The sequence below is a fragment of the Equus caballus genome, chromosome 20 (assembly GCF_041296265.1).
Source record: "Equus caballus isolate H_3958 breed thoroughbred chromosome 20, TB-T2T, whole genome shotgun sequence".
Classification (NCBI taxonomy): Eukaryota; Metazoa; Chordata; class Mammalia; order Perissodactyla; family Equidae; genus Equus; species Equus caballus.
In genome coordinates, this window is record NC_091703.1 from 17,949,889 (window position 1) to 17,970,864 (window position 20,976).

General features: G+C 39.4%; 1 protein-coding gene across 2 annotated transcripts in view; it reads left to right on the top strand.

Moving 5' to 3' along the window:
- CAP2 (cyclase associated actin cytoskeleton regulatory protein 2) overlaps positions 1-20,976 on the top strand; it is a 131,587-nt gene that overhangs the window by 12,924 nt on the left and 97,687 nt on the right. For both annotated transcript variants that reach the window (XM_001493518.7, XM_023624485.2), the window contains exons 2-3: positions 14,905-15,026; positions 18,510-18,610. In XM_001493518.7, coding sequence (XP_001493568.1) covers positions 14,906-15,026; positions 18,510-18,610 — 222 coding nt within the window. In that variant the 5' untranslated portion in view covers position 14,905. The remainder of the gene's footprint in view (positions 1-14,904; positions 15,027-18,509; positions 18,611-20,976) is intronic.

Genomic DNA, 20,976 nt, shown 5'->3' on the forward strand with positions numbered 1-20,976 from the left:
TCACCATGTGATGTTTAGTCTGTAACTCAAAAGGAGTTCAAAGAATTCAGTGACATTTCTATTACAAAATTTCATCCATTCCCGTCTCTTGATTTATATGAACATAGTTTCCCAGAATTTACACTGATAAAAACAAAAATTAAGAATCAAATTGTTGTTCAACCTTGACTCATTCTACTAAGAAGTATACTCATCCACGTATGCGTGAAATAATTGAAAAATAAAAGTGCTCAAAAGAGAAGGGTTTCCGATGAAAAAATACTTTTTATTTACATTTAGTAATGATGTGTCAACATTTGTAGTATTTGTGTTCTTTTGATGTGTTGCAGTCTAATAATAGTTACAATGGTAACAATCAGAAGAACATTCTTTTTGCCATTGAATTTAAATTTGTTTACCTACATATTTTTGATGTAGAAAAGTATGATAAGGTAATGAATAAATGACATTAAAGCATAAAATATATAAAACTAGGATAAACTTCTATACAGCAAGAAGACTGGAAATCTAAGTTCGAGGAAGAAATGCAATTATGCAAAATTTGTGAATGTCAAATTGCAGCCTGTTTGTGTATTCTTTTTAAATGAATAATGATGAATTTCAACAGACATATTTCAGTGAGTGATAAAATAGTTCTACTTTTATATGTCAATATTTACAGAGTGCTGGAAGTTACCTTCTTCACAGCTGTTCACATTTTGGTGAAAGTTTGTACATGTACATCTTAAAATGTGCAAGAGGGTTTTAGAAAATTCTTCTAGGTTACATACAAGTAAAAATTTGAAAATCCCTTTGTAGCTCGCCCTGCCTCTGTTTTCTGACCAAAAATCATGAGTCTGTAATGTGGCAAACACTTTCTGAAAGTTTGTTGTTTGTAAATGAACGAATTTATTGATGGACATGGTTCTAGTGGCTCCTTGTTCTGCTAGATTTAGGGAAGACATTTACGAATTATAGGTCTTGGTACCTGTGACACCTCTCATAAGGGGATGCTAGCCCGTCACACTTTATTTATTTCTTCGTAGGCAGTTATATCTTTGCTTTACTCATCTTTCTTATTCCCTCTTTGGAGGCACTCACTGTGAGGTATTATGTGTGTATGCATGTATGTGTGAAATAACCAGACAGATAGCACTCTTTGAATCTGTAATTGTTTCGCCTTCACCAAGTTTGGGAAGTTTTGGGTCATTATTACTTTAAGTATGTTTTCTACCTCAATCTCTTTGTCCTCTCCTGGAATTCCAATGACACTAATCTTAAACCTTTAATGTTGTCCCATAGGCCTCTTAGGCTCTGTTCATTTTATTTGTTTAACCTTTTTTCTCTCTGTTCTTCAAGCTGGATAATATATAATATCTATATCATCAAGTTCACTGTCACCTCCCTCTGTCATCTCCATTCTGCTATTGAGCCCATCCAGTGCGTTTTTTTGTTATTGTATTTTTCAGTTCTAAAATTTTCACCTGTTTCTTTTTATAGGTTCTTTGTCTCTGTGGAGAACTTCTATCTTTCCATTTGTTTCAAGAGTATTTACCTTTATCTCCTGGAGCATAGTTAAAATAGCTCCTGTAAATCTCTCTGATCATTTCAAAGTCTGTGTCATCTTGGTGTTGGCATTTATTGATTGTCTTCTCTTGAGAGTTCATCACATTTCCCCTGTCCTTTGCATGTCAAATATTTTTGGATTGGATTCTGGATATTTTGAGCATTATGTTATGAGACTCTGGGTCCTTTTGAAATGCTCAATTATTATTTTTTTTAACCAGGCGATCAACCCAGTTGTGTCTTGCATTCTGAGGGCAAGGTTCCAACATCAGTCCGTTTTTCAAAGTCTTTGCTGTGCTGCTTTGGGTCCCATGGAAGTGCTATTTAGAGGTTAGTCTGGAACTTGAGCAGTGGCTTATCTGGTAGTCCAGTTCTCAAAGGCTTTAGATCTGTCCCACACGTGCACAGCTCAGGGGCAAGACTAGGGCTTGCACTGCTTCATGCACACAGTCAGAGGATCCCCTTCTTCAGCTCTCTCCTCTCTGGGTTTCCTCCCGCACTCTCTTGCCCGTTTCTTTCCTGGTCTTCTGGCCTGGAAGATTGGGTTTCTCTTGAAGTTTTAGCTGTCTCACTGCTGCAGTATAGTTCGCCAAGGCTGGGGCCATCCTCAGGGCAAAGCAATGAGAGAAAAGTGAGAGGGAAGGATAACAGGGATTCTCCCCACACTCTTTGCGCTACAAGGGCCCTGCTCGGCGCTCCTCTGGCAGTAAGAATAGGTCTCTCTTAAAGAAACTTTTAGCTGCTTATGCTGCTACTTGCTGTTCTGACACACAGTTCTGTGGCTGCAGCCACTCTTGGGAGAGAAAAATGAGGGGAAAAAAAAGCCTGGACTTTCCCTCACATTCTTTCACTTGTAGGGACCTCCTTTCCAGGTCTTCTGGCCGCAAAGAGGAGGGTTCTCTCGGAGTTTCTGTTGCCTGCATCTCCTGCACAGTTGCAACCATGGGTCAGCCCTGGAGAGAATAGAGGAAAAACCCAGAAGCGTACTCCCAAATAAGTCCCTTTTTCAAGTTTTGTTTGCTCTGCTCACTTCACCTGCTGTTGTTTGTCTTTCAGAGTCAGGAGCTGCTTTTTGCATTTTTAGCAGTTTAGGGATGGGCTTTAGTGGGCTTATTCCCGCTTGACTGTCGCTGGCAGCCCCTCCTCCTTTTGATGCCTTCCCTTACTCCCTTTCCCCAACACCCCACCATTCCTTTCTTTCTTCTTCGCCCTCTCTGTTTCCCTTTTACTTTGGGCTCTCAGATCCAAAGAGCAAAAAAGAAGAACCTCTAGTCTTTTGGTGGCCTGCAGCTCTATTTGAAAAATTCTGATTTTGTTACAAGTAATAAATCGAAGTGAAGTATGAAAGTAGACTCGGGAGTCTGGAGACACATGAAGAAGCAAAAAGGGGTTGAAGGAGAGGGTTTGGGCCAAAGCCATCCCCTGCCTATTTTAAATCAAATGATCAAACTCGCACTTGTTGGAAGTGTCCATGCAGCAAACCGGCCCAGCACTTAAGAACTGATCCTTAGAGTTTTTCTTTTAAGAGAGTTGCTGAATCTGTTATTCAGTTGTATATAAATCTTACAATAAATGCCAGTGAATTTTAGGATTGAAGGAATTTCAGCAAACCTTATTACCTTTATTATTCCAGAGAGACGTGACATTCTTAACACTAAAATGGCAGGCTTTAATAAAGTAAAATATTTTGAGTCATATTGTGAGAAATAACTGACCATATGAAATACTGTCCCCTTTAAGCCTTTCAGTCAATCATGTTTCTGCAGTTTATTTGTTCTATGACAGGGCCTTAGAAGTGTGTGTGTGAGATGTTGTGGTCATCGTGTTTGGGGGATAGGCGAGGTGATAACACATGCCATAATAATTCACAGACTGAGCACTCGTTGGGTACAGATCAGTGATGATGCTGTGGAGCATTCAGAGATAAATTATAATAATGACATTTAGGCATCATTTTATAGTTCACAAAGTTCACTTCATCATCTCCTTTAATCTTCCCAAGAATCCTGGGGCAAGTGTTATTATTAGGTAGGTAGTACTTATAGTTCCATTCCAGAAGTCCCCTGAGCTTCACGTCCCTACTTTCAACTGCCAACTGTTATCTCAATATCACTGAAGGCACTTAAGACTCACATGTCTTGATATGAGTCCTCCTCTTCATTAGCCACCTCCATTCCGTATCTTTATTTCTTTGTTGTTGCTGTTGAGGAAGATTGGCCGTGAGCTAACATCCTTGACAATCTTCTTCTGTTTTGTATGTGGGTCCCGCACAGCATGACTGCCGATGAGTGGTATAGGTCCATGCCTGGGAACTGAACCTGGGCTGCCAAAATGAAGCATGCCAAACTTAACCACTAGGCCATGGGGCCAGCCCCACCCCATCTCTGTTTTCATTGGCACCACCCTACCCGGGAGCAAGACATTTAAGGCATCCTCCCTTCTCCCTTTCCCTCCCAACCCTGTCTAGTCCATTTCATCCTTTCTCAGATCCTGCCCAGTGTATACATCTCTCAGATCTTCATTCCACTGTCACATCCATAGTAAATTCCCAAGTCTCCTCCCAGCTTTATCTACCGCTCTTTCTAATTATTCGTCAATCCCTTGTTTCTCATGCTTTCTTATATAGCTCCGGGCACATAGTGAACACTCAATAAATATTTTCAGGCTGTAATGCCTCCATGTCTTTGCACATGCTGGGCATAGGCTCAGGAATGCCTTTACTCACCTTTCTTCTTCTGAACAACACCTCCTCATTCTTTGAGATTTACTAGATTTTAGTAGCCTCCCTGCTTCCTGGGGCTCAGTTGAGTGCCCACCCTTCTTGACTGCTCCCCCAATCCCCACATGCACCCACAGCATTCCTGGGCAACTCTGTTATTGGATTTCTCAAAGTGTGGGCCCCTGTACTCTGAAGTGTGCTTCTTAAAAATGCAGATTGCTGGGAATACCCAGAACCACTGAATTAGTACTGCTGAGAGTGGGGCCCAGGAATCTGCATATAGGAAGCCCCATCTCTCCCTAGTGATTCTGATGCACAGGAGAGAGAGGAGCAGTGAGAATCGCTGTTCTATTCTGTCACTATGGTGATCCCTACAGTGAGTTCCAGGAGCGAGGGGGTGGCCACTCAGAGCAGTCTCTGGTTAAGTTCAATTACCACCTGTGACTTTGTTGGGAGATGAGAGCAGCAAAGTCACTCAGATTTAACTGGTTTTCAACTTTGTTTTTATAAAGAGGAGCATTACTAATTTTTTGTTTGTTTTTTAAAGCTTTATTGAGGTACCATTTTGCACACCATAAAATTCCCCCATGTTAAGTGCACGATTCAATGATTATTAGTACATTTACAGCATCGTGCAGCTGCCACCACAGTCCTATTTTGAATCATTTCCATCACTTCAAATAGAAATTTTGCACTCATTTACACTCACTCCCCATTCCTATCCCCATCCCTAGACAACCACAAATCTACTTTCTGTCTCTACAGATTTGCTTTTTCGGGACATTCATATAAATGGAATCATACAATATATGGTCTTCTGTGTCTGGCTCTTTCACTTAGCAGAATGTTTTTGAGGTTCATCCATGTTGTAGCATGTATCAGCACTTCATTCCTTTTTATTGCTGAATAATGTTCCATTGTATAATATACCACGTTTTGTTTATGCGTTCATCAGTTGATGGACATTTGGGTTGTTTCCTTTCTTTTGTGTGTGTCGCTATGCTGAAATGAACATTTGTGTACAGGTCTTTGTGTGTGTGTGGACATATGTTTTCATTTCTCTTGAGTAGATGAGTACAAGTGGAATGGCTGGATCATATGGCAAATATATGCTTAACTTTTTAAGAAACTTCCAATCTGTTTTCCACAGCGGTCGCACCACTTTACATTCCCACCAGCACTGTAGGAAGGTTCCAATTTCTCTACATTCTTAACAGCACTTGTTATTATCTGTCTTTTTGGTCGTAGCCATTCTAGTGAGTGTGAAGTGGTCTCTCATTGTGGCTTTAATTTGCATTTCCCCAATGACTTGATGTTGAGTGTCTTTACGTGCACTGTTGGTTCTTCACATATCTTCTTTGGAATAATGTCTATTCAAATATTTTGCCCATTTTATAAGTGGAGTATCTGTCTTCTTATTGAGTTGTAAGAATTCTTTATATATTCCGGATACAAGGAGAGCAACATCTTTACTTGATGGAGGGACAAAACATCCATGAAAACCCTGCCCAGGCTGTGGCAGCCTGGCCAGACGGGTCTCTGTGGCTCTTCTTTTTTCCCAGTGCCAGGATGTGGCCCTTGGGGAACTCTTAAAAGCACCTCTTTGACCTCCAACTCCTCCATGGCCTAAAGAAGATCAAAAGGGAAGCGTGGGAACACAGGACTAGAAAGAGCTTCCTCAACAGCATAGGCGTGTGGAAAGGGTCATGGAGGGGCTTGAGGCGGGAGCTCCTTTTCACTGAAGGGTCCTTGCCTCACATTTAGCTAAGGGAGTTCCTAATTCAAGACAGGGGAGTAATAGGAGTCTGTCCTGGTCCCACTGAGCATTCAGAGTCTATGATTTTATGGCTCTGTTCTTACCCAAGCTCACCAGCCCAAGTCAGGGCACAGAGCCAGCCTTCAAGATATATTTAGACTTCCCCCATGGTCTCAGTTCCCACTGGGCTATTTTATGCTTAAATAGCCCACTTCTTTGTGGCCTAGTGTCCTGTTGTGCTGGCCTGTCCCCAACAGCCAAACTGTCCACTCCTCAAGGAGATCATGGAGCCTTGAGGATAGAGTCTGGGTCTCACCAATCTGACCAGCCCCAGCATCGGGCATAGAACACACCTCAGAACGCATTTACATACAATTTTCTTAAGTTAGTGAATGAAGAAGGAGTGAATTCATGTATTGGAAGTGAGAAAATTGAGACTCAGCCATGTTAAGTAATCTGCCCAGAGTCACATGGGTTGTCAGTTAAGAGACTGGGTCTCAAATTAAGGTTCTCTGATGCCAAAAATACTTTACCCACTACATCAAGTTATGCGTCCTAGCCTCTTACCTTCAGAGATTCCAATTTAGAGGAGAAGTATTTATCTTACAAGACTGATCAGGGATCGTTCTGAGGAGTGGTGCCACCAAAGTGGAGCAGGCCATGGGATGGGAGGTAGATTCTTCATGTGGGGGATTATTTTGCCCTTTTATACTCTACTCTGGATTTGATGAAGATGCAGGAAATAAAGACTTAAAGGGAGGTTCCCCCTGGCTTGTGGACAATGGATTTGGAGAATGGGCACAGCGGTTCCTGGAAGGGCCCTCAGGCAGTGGAAACAGCACAACTGCAGTGTAGAGGAAGGAGTAGGGGATGTGTTTGGGGAGGGCTGAATTGTCTCCGAGACTGGACCTTAGGAACCTGGTGAGGCGTATAGAGCTGGGGTGAGGTCCTTTTGATAATCACACTGAAGAGTTTGCTTTTTTTTCTCTGTGGTGCGACTTTATGAGAGGCTTTAGAGAAATAAATTGGCTAATCAGGATCTCATACATGTTTTCTCCGGTTTTGTGAAAAATTCAAAGTGTTCTTTTACTTGTGTAACTCTCTGATCTCTCATATTCTGATTACACTGTTTCAAAACTCAGAGACTCTTGAAACTTCTTTGTAGTGAAAAGAAAATGGTGGCTTTTTTGCTCTTTGGTGAGAAGCTGGCTCCAGAAATCCCTTATAGGAGACTACGTAAAAAATATGAAGGCGGGTGCCTTGGCAGTATGAATGTGTCTCTTAGGGAAACAACTCCCTGGCTTGACTGAGCGGGGTCTGCTTCCAACCCCCTCCCACTACATCTGGGCAGGAAATGTATTTTAATCACCTTTGATTTTCTAGCTATGAGCATTGTGCTTAGCAGATAGTGGGGACTAACTGAATGGATGAGACAAGCATATTCAATGAGCCAGTCAACGAATGAATGAATAAATATCATGGTTTGTTTCTTCTATATATACCATTATCCCATTAGTAACCATGAATCACCAGATCACTTCCCCAGTGATTGGTAGCTTCCTGAGAAAGGAAAGAAGGTAATTGATACAGTCATCGTAAAGAGAATTTAACAATCTAGGATAGTCTGGTTTGACGGTAGTGTAACAAATACTTTTTAATTTGGGTGGATTTATAGAGAAAGTAGTCCACTGTGACTTTATTATTTGCAGAGAGCTCACATATAAGCCAGTTGCCCAGCCTCGCCACGAGAAACTGTTTGAAAGTCTTCAATTTCCTGTCACTTCAAGTCTATTTTCTGTTGAACCTTCGGCTCATGATCTTTGGATCCGTTGGATCTGGGTCTCCTTACAGAATCAGAGGAGAAACTCGCACCGCAATTATTTCTGCACCTTTGGCCTAGAGAGGAGAGCTGTAAACTAGCAACCCAGCAGACCTAGCTCTTTTATCAAGATGAAAATGTTACCAAGATAGCATTCTCCCTTACTTGTTTTATGAACTTGCTGTGAGGAATTTACAAAACCCCTTGGACAATGTGGAGTTTTTAAAAATTTGAAGTCCTAAAGAAAAAGGAGCTATGAAAAACCCAAAAGTTCACATTAGAGGGAGCAAATGTGCTCTTTTAAAGCATGAGGGGAAGCCACGGTGGTTTTAAGTGGGAAAAACTAATCTAGTGAAGCGATCTGGTCCTGGACTTTTGTTATTTGGGAGGTTTTTGTTACTGATTTAATCTCCTTACTAGTAATCAGTTTATTCAGATTTGCTATTTCATCATCATTCAGTCTTGGTAAGTTGTATGTTTCTAGGAATTTATCCATTTCTTCTAGATTGTTCGATTGGTTAGCGTGTAATTGTTCATAATAGTTTCTTATGATCCTTTGTATTTCTGTGGTATCAGTTGTAACATCTCCTCTTTCATTTCTGGCTGTGAGTCCTCTCTCTTTTTTTTCTTGGTGAGCCTAGCTAAATGTTTGTCAATTTTGTGTATCTTTTCAAAGAACCAGCTCTTACTTTCATTGAGCTTTTCTATTGTCTTTTTAGTCTCTATATCATTTATTTCTGCTCTAATCTTTGTTGTTTCCTTTCCTAATCTAGTATATTCTTTTAAACGAAAATTTCTCCTGTGAAAATCTGGCTTTCCACCTGATCTGGGATTATGCCAGTGAGTGGGCAGGCAAGAGAAAAGTAGTGAGTGGTAGCCAATTAATAGTCAATCAAAAAATATTTATAGAAGTCTCTATGTACGTGGCAGCATGCAGACTCAGTGGGAGATACAAAGAAAGTAAGATAAGACCTCAGCCCCAGAAAAACTCAGACTGGTCTCCTTGGGAGACAAGGTGTGCATGTGCTAGCAGAAAAGATAGCACGAGGCAATATTTTAATTGGGCAGTAAGTCTTATAGATACCAAGAATGTAGTATAGACATTAGGCTGTTATTCTGGACTTATCACCATTTACTCTGTGCCATGGGTGTCAGTTTTCAAAGCAACTATGAAAGATGCTTTTTATGACTGGTTAGGGCCTTAGCAGACCCCTCACTACTGAGCATAAGATAGTTTGGGTGAGAAAACATGAGGAATGAAGGAGTGTTATTTTCTGAAAATGGTTCCACGGAGATTGGGCTTGTGTCCTTTGCAAAGGGCTATTTAAAGCAAAAGAGTCATTGTAAAAATGTGTAGGGGCTTCCAGTTACAGGACAAATAAGTCCCAGGGGTGTAATGTACAGCATGGTGACTATAGTTACAATACTGTATTGTATATGTGTTGCTAAGAGAGTAGATATGAGTTCTCATCACAAGAAAAAAATAACTTGTAATTATATGTGGTGATGAATATTAATTATATATATTGTGGTGATCATTTTGCAATGTATACATATATCAAATCATTATGCTGTGCACCTAAGACTAATACCTAATAAATCATATAATGCTATATGTCAGTTGTATCTCAATAAAAAACTTTTGGGGGAACATATGTGATTAAAAAACCACTAATTACCAAAACTTTCATTTTATAATAACCATTACACGTGGACTTGAGAAAACCTCTTTTAGAAATGTCAGAGGAATAAGTACATGGACAGAGGAAAATGAAGTGTTGGAAAAAAATAATAAGGGTATACCGACCTGAAGTTTTTGGCTAGTCATTTCCATTGGCCAGATCTTCTACGTGATTGCTCAACATTTCAATTACATCAAGACTTGATGTAGTGGTTTGTAGATCTAACTGTTCCCACTGGGAGCAAAACAAGATGGGATGTCTTAATAACAGTAGCTAACGTGTTTATTGCTGACCATGTGATGAACTCTATATGCCTTATATACATACTTACAGTAACCCTATGTACAGGGAGTAACTAAAGCAAAGCAAAATGAGTCTCTTTTCCCAACATCTCCCAGCTAGTACTGCCCCAGTTAAAGATGGGCAAAACAATCAAGACCTTACAAAACGTTTGAAAGTGTGGGGAACTCTCCCTTTCTGGAAACTGCTATGAAAAAGGGTAGAAATGCTGTCTCTCTTAGTGCTTTAAGTATAGTCATTGGACTATTGGCATAGTGTTGGACATAAAATTGGACAATGTTAGGCACTAAATATCTGAACTTTAAGGATGGGTTTTATGAGATGACCAATGAAACAAAAAAATTTTTAAACAGTGACAGCTATCTTTTCTCCTAGGAAAATGTTTCTAGAACGCCTTATTATTCCAAGGCAGTATATGAGAGAATACTGCCTTGCTGTGTTCTTATTGAAGTGTATGAAGTATTTGTAAATGTAGGCAATTGGTGTGAGAGAAGTTCAAGTTGTTTAAATAGTTAGAATGCGAACTTCTTTATTGGAAAAAAAATACCAAAACTTGATTTATAGACTCACCCAGAGACAAATAATATGCAATGCCCATTTTCCTATCTTTTCTACGCCTCTCAAAAATCATTCATAAAGAAAATATTTGATCACCAAGAAAGCATGTCATCATGAAAGTTCAAAACACTGGAGACAAGGGGCTGGCCCCGTGGCCGAGTGGTTAAGTTCGCGCGCTCCGCTGCAGGTGGCCCAGTGTTTCGCTGGTTCGAATCCTGGGCGCGGACATGGCACTGCTCGTCAGACCACACTGAGGCAGCGTCCCACATACCACAACTAGAAGAACCCACAACGAGAAATATACAACTATGTACTGGGGGGCTTTGGGGAGAAAAAGGAAAAAATAAAAATCTAAAAAAAAAAAAAAAACAACACTGGAGACAAACAAAAGATTGCAAAAACTTCTTCCAGAGAGGAAGACACAAGTTACATTCAAAGGATGAAGAATCAGAATGGCTTTGAACTTCTCAGCAGCAACCTAGGAAGCTAGAAGACATGGAGCCTTTCCTTTAAAATTCTGAGGAAAGTTTGTTCAGCCTGGAATTCTGTACTCAGCCAAACCACCAATCAGGTGTGAGGGCAAAATAAGGATATTTTCAGACTTGCAATGTCTCAAAAAAACTGACCTTTCAGGTATCTTTTTTCAGAAGAATGTTCTTTCCGATGAAGACAGTACACCAAGAAATAGAAGGATATAGAATCCAAGAAACAGGTGATACCACATAAGAGGGAGGAGAGAGAAATTTCTAGAATGAAGGTGAAGGCAGATCCCAGGTTATAGATGTGCAGCAGGCCTACAGAGCAATCATACAGATTGGAGAAATTCCCCAGAAGAGATGCCTCTAAAAAGAAGAAACTAATAGAATTCCAGGTGTGTTTGGTCTTATTGAAAGGAGACTTACACAATGGGGCAAGAGTTTGGAGATGAGTAACTTGTAAGTATACAGAAAACTAAGAAGCTGAAAACATGGCTCTAGGAAAACAGGTTGTGCAAAAATGAAAAATAATCTTAGCATAGCTTATGACTCAGCTGTGAGTAGTCATAATTGTGTTAACGCTGATTATTGGTCACACAAAAATTGTGATAGAACACTATTGGGAGGATGGGACAAAAGGAAATATGCATGTATGTGGTGGTGAGGATTGGGCAAGAAAAAAGTAAACCCTTGTGTTTTTGATGGGAACTCAATGGATGATGCCCCAAACTGAAGAAAACCAAACAAGACATCGAGATATAAGTATGTTATTTAGAGTTGAGATCCTTACTAAAGAAACAGGTAAAATAATTGAAAATGGTTCACCCTAGAGACAAAGAGTGGAAAGGGGAAGTCAGAGGACTATTGTGTTTTTGTAATAAGCCTTGTAGAATTATTGATGCTTTAAATTCTGTGCATGTTTATCTTTGATAAAAATAAAAATTAAACTTTAAAAAAGGAAAAGCGAGAGGGAAATTCAAATAAGAAAAAAAAGGCAAACAAGGATGTTATACTTCCCATTATGAAGAAACTCAAAAAAGAGAATACTCAAAAATTAATATAAAACAAAAAATTAAGATTAACCTCAAGTATCATTTCCTAAGACATTAAAAAGAGAAAGCTGAGAAATTCTCTGCTTCTTACCTTTTTCTTTCCATCCACCCTCACACTCTGGTCGAATGTCTGTGTTTATCCTCTATAAGTAGGTTATAGGGGACCTCGACTCAGGGCTGGTTTCTACTTGAATAGAATGACTAGAAAATCTAGAGGTCAAGTTTAAGCTGTATCAGCTAACCCAGTCTCTTGATCCTCCAGCTATGTATCTGACTTCTCTTTGCTTCTCATCTGATTCTTAGAACATCTTGTGTCCGGCCATCTTGCCGTATCCCCCTTCTTTGTTGGCTTCCTGATCCAAACTCATCTGTGTGTCCACCTGGCCCGGACTCATTCCTTACCCTGACCTTGCTGTCTACATTTGCTTTGACTGCCTTGTCCATTTCCTCAGCCTAATTCTTAATTCCTAGTTCCCACCTCCTCATCAAACTTGGCTAAATCCACTTTGGAAAACCAAGGCTAAGGGAACTGCCTGGGAAGAATTTGGAAAATCTGCTGCTCTATTCTGTCTTCGTTCTTGAGAGCCAGGATAGCAGCTGAGGGCACATGTGGAGAGAAGTGTGTGTGCCCCCGCTCGTGTGCACATGTGCGTGTGTGTGTGTGTTTTGAGAGAAGAGGGTAGAGCCATCTTGGACTCCGTCATTTTCCCTTGGAATGCTAACATGTATATTTTTGATATCCTGGTGTATTCTTTCTTTTATTTGTTCTTCCATTTCTTTTAGAAACTATTCTACAATGTTAAACCCAGAGACATCTTTCCAGCTTCCTTGCATGAGCTGTATTTTGACCCCTTTAGAGGCTGTGGCAAGACTTCGTTCATAGTGATTTTACATGAAGTGACATCTGAGTCGCTTTTAGACTGCATTCCACACCAATCTGCCCAGCCCTGCAGTTCATGGGCTAGCTCCTGTTGTCTTTCAACTATGGGGCACTATTAGATAGTGTGAGTTTGAGTCTTGTCAGAGAGGCTAATGAAGTCACAGCCAGGGACAGCAGTCCTACGTGTGAAATGTAACAGGCCTTCCTGAAACAGCTCTGGGAGCTGCTGGAGGTGGTTGGAGCTTTTCTGTTGGGGGATAGGGAGCTTGCTAACAAAGTCAACACATTTTTTTTTTTTGTCATAGGCTAGGTCTATGGTGGTAACATTTGGCAAGTTGAATAACAGGGAACGTAGATAACTGTGAACAGATGGGCGACTATTAAAAGATTTGAGGGGCTTTTATCATTACTCAAATGGCCTTCACCCACCTACAGGATACCCAGTTCCCTTGCAAGATTGCGTAAAGGATTCAATTAAATTTCTTCTTCCTTTTTTTTTTTTTTCCAATTGCGATGGAAGCAAAAGCTCTGACGTTAAGAGGAAAAGAATAGATGAGAAACTTCTAATTTTGAATCCCCTTGGGATTAGATGCTGATTTCAGCCATGCAGAGAACACTGCCCCATATTTTGAAAGAGTAGCTGCTGGCAGTTTCAGAGGAGATGACTTTCCAAAATAGACAGTGAACTCCCCCATCCGTATCTGATGACCATCTGACATTTGGGCACAGAATTGCAGAGCCGTCCACATGTTTTGATAAGTATAACCTTGCTTTGAAAAACGGCAGTGGCAAGTCATCAGTATGTTTCAGCTCAAAACTAATGGAATACAAAATACAAAAGAGAAATGCATTACTTGGTTCCCAGCAGAAGTAGAAAATATTTATGTGTCTTAGAGCAATACAGTTCACCCACGCTCTCGGGCAGTGTTGGCTCTGCTGTAGAGGCATGCCAGTTCTCTTTGGCTCAGAATGATGCTTGGAAAGTTCCTAAGAGTGAGAAGAACTACAGACACTAATTAAGAGGAGGCATGTGGTACTATCTCTGGGGCAGCAGCCTGATTTTGCCGAGAGCCATCACAGGTTGGAATAGTCAGAGTTATGGTACCGATAAACTGGATCTCATGAACCTGGCCAAATAAGATTGAGTTCCCTTCCTCGGAGGTTGCCTTAATAATGTTATGTTCTAGGGCCAATACTTTTAAGGTTCATACCTTGTGTACCCTCCACATAGTTATCTAAGATCTGTTAGGAAGCAGGAAGGATGGATACCCAGCCTCACTTTTATCCAGATCCCTTAGTCAGCTTCAAATCCAGTTTATCCCAGCCAAGAGTGCTGGGTAACTGAAAGTCCCTGTCTCCAAAAACCACACCAAAAACTAAATTTTGTCTAAAAATAACCAGCAGCAAAGGGAAATAGCTATTTTTAACATTTTAAATTAAAATCTCCTCCATTCAGAATAATTGTGCTTTGAAAGAATTCAGCCACAGAAACACTGAAACTAATAAAAAGGAGAAGACAGTTAGCTCTTGGAGGTGAGGACCCTGCTTGCTTGCTGAGTGATGCACAGTTTCGTAAACTCATAGTTCTCCTACGCTGGGCTGTTTGGTCTAAGGTAATTGAGTAAACAAGGATTATCAGTGGGTTTAGTGTCCCCTGGAGAATTATACTTTAACAGAAAGAATTATTGGGAATAGTTAAAATATGCTTCCACCAATTAGCAGGATAAGAGTTAGCAATATTAATTGTGAGATATATGTTCATGGGCTTTTAAGTAAGTGCTAGAAATAGGTGGTATCATAGCACAAAGCAGCAGCCAAGGAGACACTTGATGGTAGTGTAAAGAGAGTGAAGATTTGTGTATTGCATCTGGGGCTTGTAAAAGACGTTGAATTGAATAGAAAATAAATTCCATATAATTTGTTTATTTTTTTGTTCCAAGTTTTATGTTCTTTTGAATTTCACGTATTTTCCTGACATGGAGAAATACTCTCTAAGTAATTAAAACCATTCTGGGTAATTTTTATTTTCCTTCTTGCTGCTGTTAAATTTAATGGTGTCAGCTTGCTAATCCTCCCTGATGCTCACGTGGCCTCCATTTGTGCTTGTGTTTTTCTAGAATGGCAGAGATGCAGGGACTGATGGAAAGACTGGAGCGGGTGGTCGGCCGACTGGAGTTGCTGTCTGCAGAGTCACACCGGCCTCCTGGGGACTGTGGGGAAATTAATGGTGTCAATGGAGGTAGGGTCACGAACAGTTGTGATTACTGGTATCTATGTGGGTCACTTAATTTTATCCCCGTCGTTTAGTTCTCAAGGAATATTTCCATCTACTTTCTTCCACTTCCCTATTCCTTCCTTTTTATGCGACCATGACATTAACCAGTTGCACGCCATCCCTGAAAAAGAGAAAGGGAAAGTTTCAACCCACAGTCCACAAAAATTACCAGTATCTGTGCCTGTTAAGAGCATAATCCATGGGCCAAATGTCATTATTCTTTTGTTTTAACATTTATACTGCTGTTGCACACTCAATGACTAAATATATTATGTAAGTAATAATCAGAAAGAAACTAATATTCTCAGTTAGAATGTAAATTGGGAGGAATTATCATTCTGTAGATTTTAATGTTAAAGAGAACAAGTCATTAAATTTCAGAACTGCAGTTTGAAAGGAAGTGAGTCTGATGTGAAGCCAAATATGACTTCGATGTAACACGATCACATCACATTGTTTGACTTTTGCCTATTCCTAATCAAATATGCGTTTAAGATTATAAGCTAATACCACACTTTAAACAAAATTAAAAAATGACATGATCAAACATAAAAAGTTAACCACTTTCTTTAAAAGGGTACCATATATGGCAAACTCTCTAAGTTATCTACAGTCGTTTTTCCAATTTCTTCCAGTCTCAGGTTGCAGACTTAGCAAATAAAAATACAAGACACTCGGTTAAGTTTGAATTTCAGATAAACTGCATTTTTTTTTTTTTTTTCGGTCTAAATGTGTTTCAAATACTGCGTGGGATGTACTGCATGGGACACACTTATTCTAAAAATTTATTCATTGTTTATTTGAAATTCAAATTTCACTGGGTGATCTGTATTTAATCTGGCAACGCTGTTCTTGTCTCATGTGCATTTCCTCCTTATCTGACCCATTTTGAATCCTATCAGCCTTTTGGGGGCTGAGAAAAACCTTAGGGAAGAGAGGGCTTCAAAAAAAGCTTTCACCGGGCGAGATCCACATTGGAGCTTGTAGAATTTCAGGGATATTTGGAGCTGTGCCTTGTATTACATGCCCTGGGACAAAAATGACTGTGTGAGCACAAATACACAGGCTGGGTTTTTTTTTTTTCCCCCTGAACATAATGAAAGTTAAAATGCTTTGAATGAATTGAAAGGGGTTGTTGTCTAAAGGGAGGCTGCCAGAGGCCTGTACGTTTTTTCCGCATCGACTGAGACACATCTCTGATTTTGTTTTAAGCCTCTTTTTGTTAACTATACAGTTAATATGTGACATTCAGTAGATCTTATTTGTAAGAAAATGTTTTCATGATATCTTCAGTAACTTTGTTTCCTTATGCCTTTGGCGTCAGGTGGTCGAAAGGCATTTCTCTAAGATTGCTGACTACAAACATAAAGCCTGTGAATACATAAAATAAAGTCCAACTCGCAGGAGATTGTCTAGTGTTGTGGAGTAAAGGAAATTTTAAAAACTCTCATAATTTGAGCCTTGCTTTCTCAAAGAGGTACTAGGCTGCACTTTGTATTTTCTTTAAAGAAAAGAAATAGGCTAAACAAAATTGGAAGGCATATAATTAAATTATTTAAGTGTTTAAACAGATATTTTGTAATGTAACAAATTATTCCAAACCAGTTATTAAAGATCTTTTAAAACAACTTAGCTAGCAATTTATTATCCTACTTGAAATGAAGTAGGGTAATTAGTAAGTATGATAATTAGTAAAATGTCTGAATGATATCCATCCTTAAAACGTTTTGCTAATCCTAAACATCACTTCCATTTCTTCTTAATTAGTAAACTTCGGAAATTTGCTAAATTCTATTTTTAGCAAATCCTTAAGGACAACCGTTCACCTTAAATATAAACATCATCATTACACTGATGTTATAACTAAATATAAAAAAAAATTTTTTTATTTAAAAAGAAACTTTAGAAGGAACCCAATCTATTACAAAACCATAATATGCACAAATCAAAGCACTGCCTTCTTATGATACTGGTGATGTGATGTATTTTATGATGTGGGTTTTTTTCCCCTGACAATCAGGTAAGTTTGGCTCCACACTTGAAGAAATGTTTTTGCCTGCCTGCCAAGTGACAAATACTATGCTAGGTGCAAGGAAATCTAAGATGAATTATACACAGTCCTAATCCTCCAGAATCTTTGGTCTTGATGCATTACTATTCAGGGCCGCAAATGCTTTGATTCAGGGATGCTCAAAGGATGTGAGCTAGGGAGAACGACAGGTCATTAAAGGCTGCCCGGAGGAGGTGTGAGCAGAACTGAGTGATGAAAGGACATTGGAAAATATTCCCTTTTATCATTGTACCTTCTGCTATGTAGAGGCCTCAGTCACGTTTCTGAAACTTTCTCCTGCTTTAAATACTCAGCAAAGACCTCTCAGACCTCTCCCATGGCAACAAACACGTTTAGCTATTTCCAAATGGATCCACAAGGAGTCTTTGGGCCTGCGCCCCTTTTATGTTCTGGAAGTTGGTACACACTGTATTTTGAACTTCAAGATAACTCAGCTTCAGTAGCCCACTTAGAAGTTAGTCTGTAGATGCAGAGAGCTGTAAACATCTGTTTCTGTCACCCTTTGGGCCTGTGGAAATGCACAACTGGGAAAAGGAGAAAATGACATTTAACCTTTCAAGTTTATGTGCATGGATATCTCTGTCCCATATGAGAAAGGGAATTCTAGGTTTTGGTTTGGATTTTAATAGTTTAGTGCTGAGTTTCCCAATATTGTATTTCTCAGTATTAGGGACAAGAAGTCAAGGACTTAGACACATTTTGTCTGTTAATTAAAAAGCAGGGAAAGAAATGCAGAGCTTACCAGCTTGGGCCCTTGTCATTTCAGCTTTTGCAGTAATTTGGCAGATCAAAACATAATGTGTGTTAGCTCGGCAGTCGTTTTAATGCCCACTGTCACTGCCTCCCCGCCTCTTCCCCTGGGGAAGTGCAGAAGGAACCAGATGTGTGAAATCAACTTTCTTTTCCTGTTGGCCCAGAGTTCATTATTACCTTTCAGCTGTCCTGGATAATCTTGATAATTGTTTGCAAGGTTGTGACAGCACCTGGACAGGTCAGGATAGAGGAAAGCAGACTGGCTTTGGATTACTAAGGTTTGCTTCCGTGTTTGGCTCTGCTTCTTATTTGATATATAGCTTGGGTCAAGTTAGGTGCTCTCTTTGCATCTCCGGTAAAACTGTGATGGTGCTACTTACCTCATGAATTTGGGGGAGAATTAAGTGAAATTATGTAGTGCTTCCTCAGGAGGATGAAAAATACCAAAACACTGTTTTCTGGAGCCATTGAGAAGTATTTAATAAATACTGACTGAGTGAATGAATGACTTAGTGAATAGAATGAGAATGACATGAATGATATTAAATTTCCATATTGCCTATGGCAAAGCAGTACCATCTTTTCATGAAACTGCCAGGAATAACAGTGTTCTTCTTCCCAAGGTGTGGCACCCTCGGTGGAAGCCTTTGATAAGTTGATGAACAGCATGGTGACCGAGTTTTTAAAGAAGAGTAGGATCCTTGCTGGTGATGTGGAGACTCATGTGAGTACTTTCCTCCCCAGTGCTCTGTGGAGAGGATGACCACTATGAGAGAAACAGAAAATAGCAAGTCTTGGTGAGGATATGGAGACATAGGGACCCTTGTGCAGTTCTGGTGGGAATGTAAAATGGCACAGCCAGTATGGAAAAGAGTATGGCGGTTCTTCAAAAAATTAAAGATAGAATTGTCATACAATTCAACAATTCTACTTCTGGTTATATAACCAAAAGAACTGAAAGCAGGATAGTCTCTAAGAGATACTTGTACACCCATGTTCATAGCACCATTATTCACGATAACCAAAAGATGGAAGCAATCCAAGTGTCTGTTGATGCATGAATGGAATAAGCAAAATAGGGTATACTTATACAAGGGAATTATTCCGCATAAAAAGGAAGGCAATTCTGACACATGGTACAACATGGATGCACCTTGAGGATATTATGCTAAGTGAAATAAGGCAGTCAGAAAAGGACAAATACTGCATGATTCCATTTCTATGAAGCATCTAGAGTAGGCAAACTCATAGGAACAGGAAGTAGAATGGTGGTTGCCAGGGGCTGGCGGGAGGGAGAAATGAGAACTTCTTTAATGGGTACAGAGTTTTAGTTTTGCAATGCAAACTAAACTCCAGAAAAGTTTCCGGAGATCTGTTGTACAAGAATATGAATATCCTTAACACTACTGAACTGCACACTTAAAAACGGTTAAGATGCTAAATTTTGTGTTATGTGTGTTTTACCACAGTTTTTAAAAAAACTACAGCCTGAGTAAGAGCAAAGTCCTGGAATTGGATAATCTCTCGATTAATAGAGACCTTTCATGATATCTAGGCCAGCCTCTCAGTTGTAGACACTTTTTATGCATTTAAAAATGTTTAGCATCCTCTCCGAGGCTAGTCATTATTTGCATGCATTCAGTGAAAACCTAATGCAGTAGCCAAACCAATTAAAAACCTAAATGAAATTTATCACCAGGTTTTTCTCTTTCATTTGCCTTTGTTTCTCACAGAGGATTGCATTCCAAATCCATCTGCTTATAGAGTTCTCAGCAATGAGACAATCCCAGCAAAACCATTTTCACTATAGATTCATAGAAAATCTGATTCTTGAATAAAGTTGTGGTTTGAGGTGAAAAAAAAAGAAAGCAAAATGTAAAAAGGGATTCTCTTTGCTCCTTCCCCAATTAGACATATGCAACACCCAACACCGCTCTTCCAGGGGATCTGGTGACTCAAGTTATACCAGAGGTTCCAGGATTATAATTAAATAGGCGTTTATCTCATCACATTTAAAACCAATTTGTTCACCACATCTGAGAAAAATGAAGATTCTTCCCATGACCTCCATTTTTATCAAATATTCCTGTTGACATACCCATTTGGCAAAAGAGGGAAAGCTCTGACACACAGGAGTTTTAGAAAAGTCTGTAATAAGACATGTTCACTTCAAATGTGTCACAGAGCTCTATAATTACCCTGGTCTGTTCTTGAGCTTAATGTTTTCGTTTATAAGAAACCTTGTATGCCGTGAGATAGTGACTGAGCTGGTTGTATTCTGAGGCATGATAATACCTGAAAGCTAACATATAAAATGGAATCTTCCTGCCAATACACTAACAAGAGATTCTTGAGTGCTTGACAAGTATTTACTCTCTTGAACACTGTTACAATAATTATTGTATCATTATTGTTATTATTAATTGATATTGACACTATGTTTCTGAGGTACACAGTACCTTATAACTCTTATTAGTAATATCTCACAAAATTCTATACAAAAATTTTATACTAGAGAATCATGAGGCCAATGAATAAGTATATTTAATTTTGCTTTTTTAAAAAATGTAGACTTTGCATAGTAAGTCTCTTCGAATTGCATGGTAAACAGTTCCTTTAAATTCTTTTTAGAACAAAGTGAGTTAATAAATAAATAAACGAATGAAGTATAGCTTGATTTATATTAAGTTTTTCTTCTCTCCACTCATCAGCCTGAAAAAAGTATGACTCAAATGAAGGAATATTCTCAATCATGAGTACATAATGCTTAAAGAAATTTAGGTTTTTCACTACGTTTTAAAAAATGAAGGAAGGAAGGTAGGGAGAGAAAGAAGGAAGAAAGGAGAGAAAGAGAGAGAGAGAAAGAAAGAGAAAAACACTTGTCATCTGAAAGTTTAGACTCTGATTCTGCAACACAAAAAAAGTCCAGGCAGCAATCGTCCATCTGCCCATTACTTTAATACATTGAACAAGTGGTTTATTTTTTCTCTCTTATAGAACCATGTGTCATTGACATTAAGCTTGCAGCTGCTGCCTCTCACGGAAGCCAGAAGTGGGGGTTGAACTTTGGTTCCAAGAACACACCTGTTG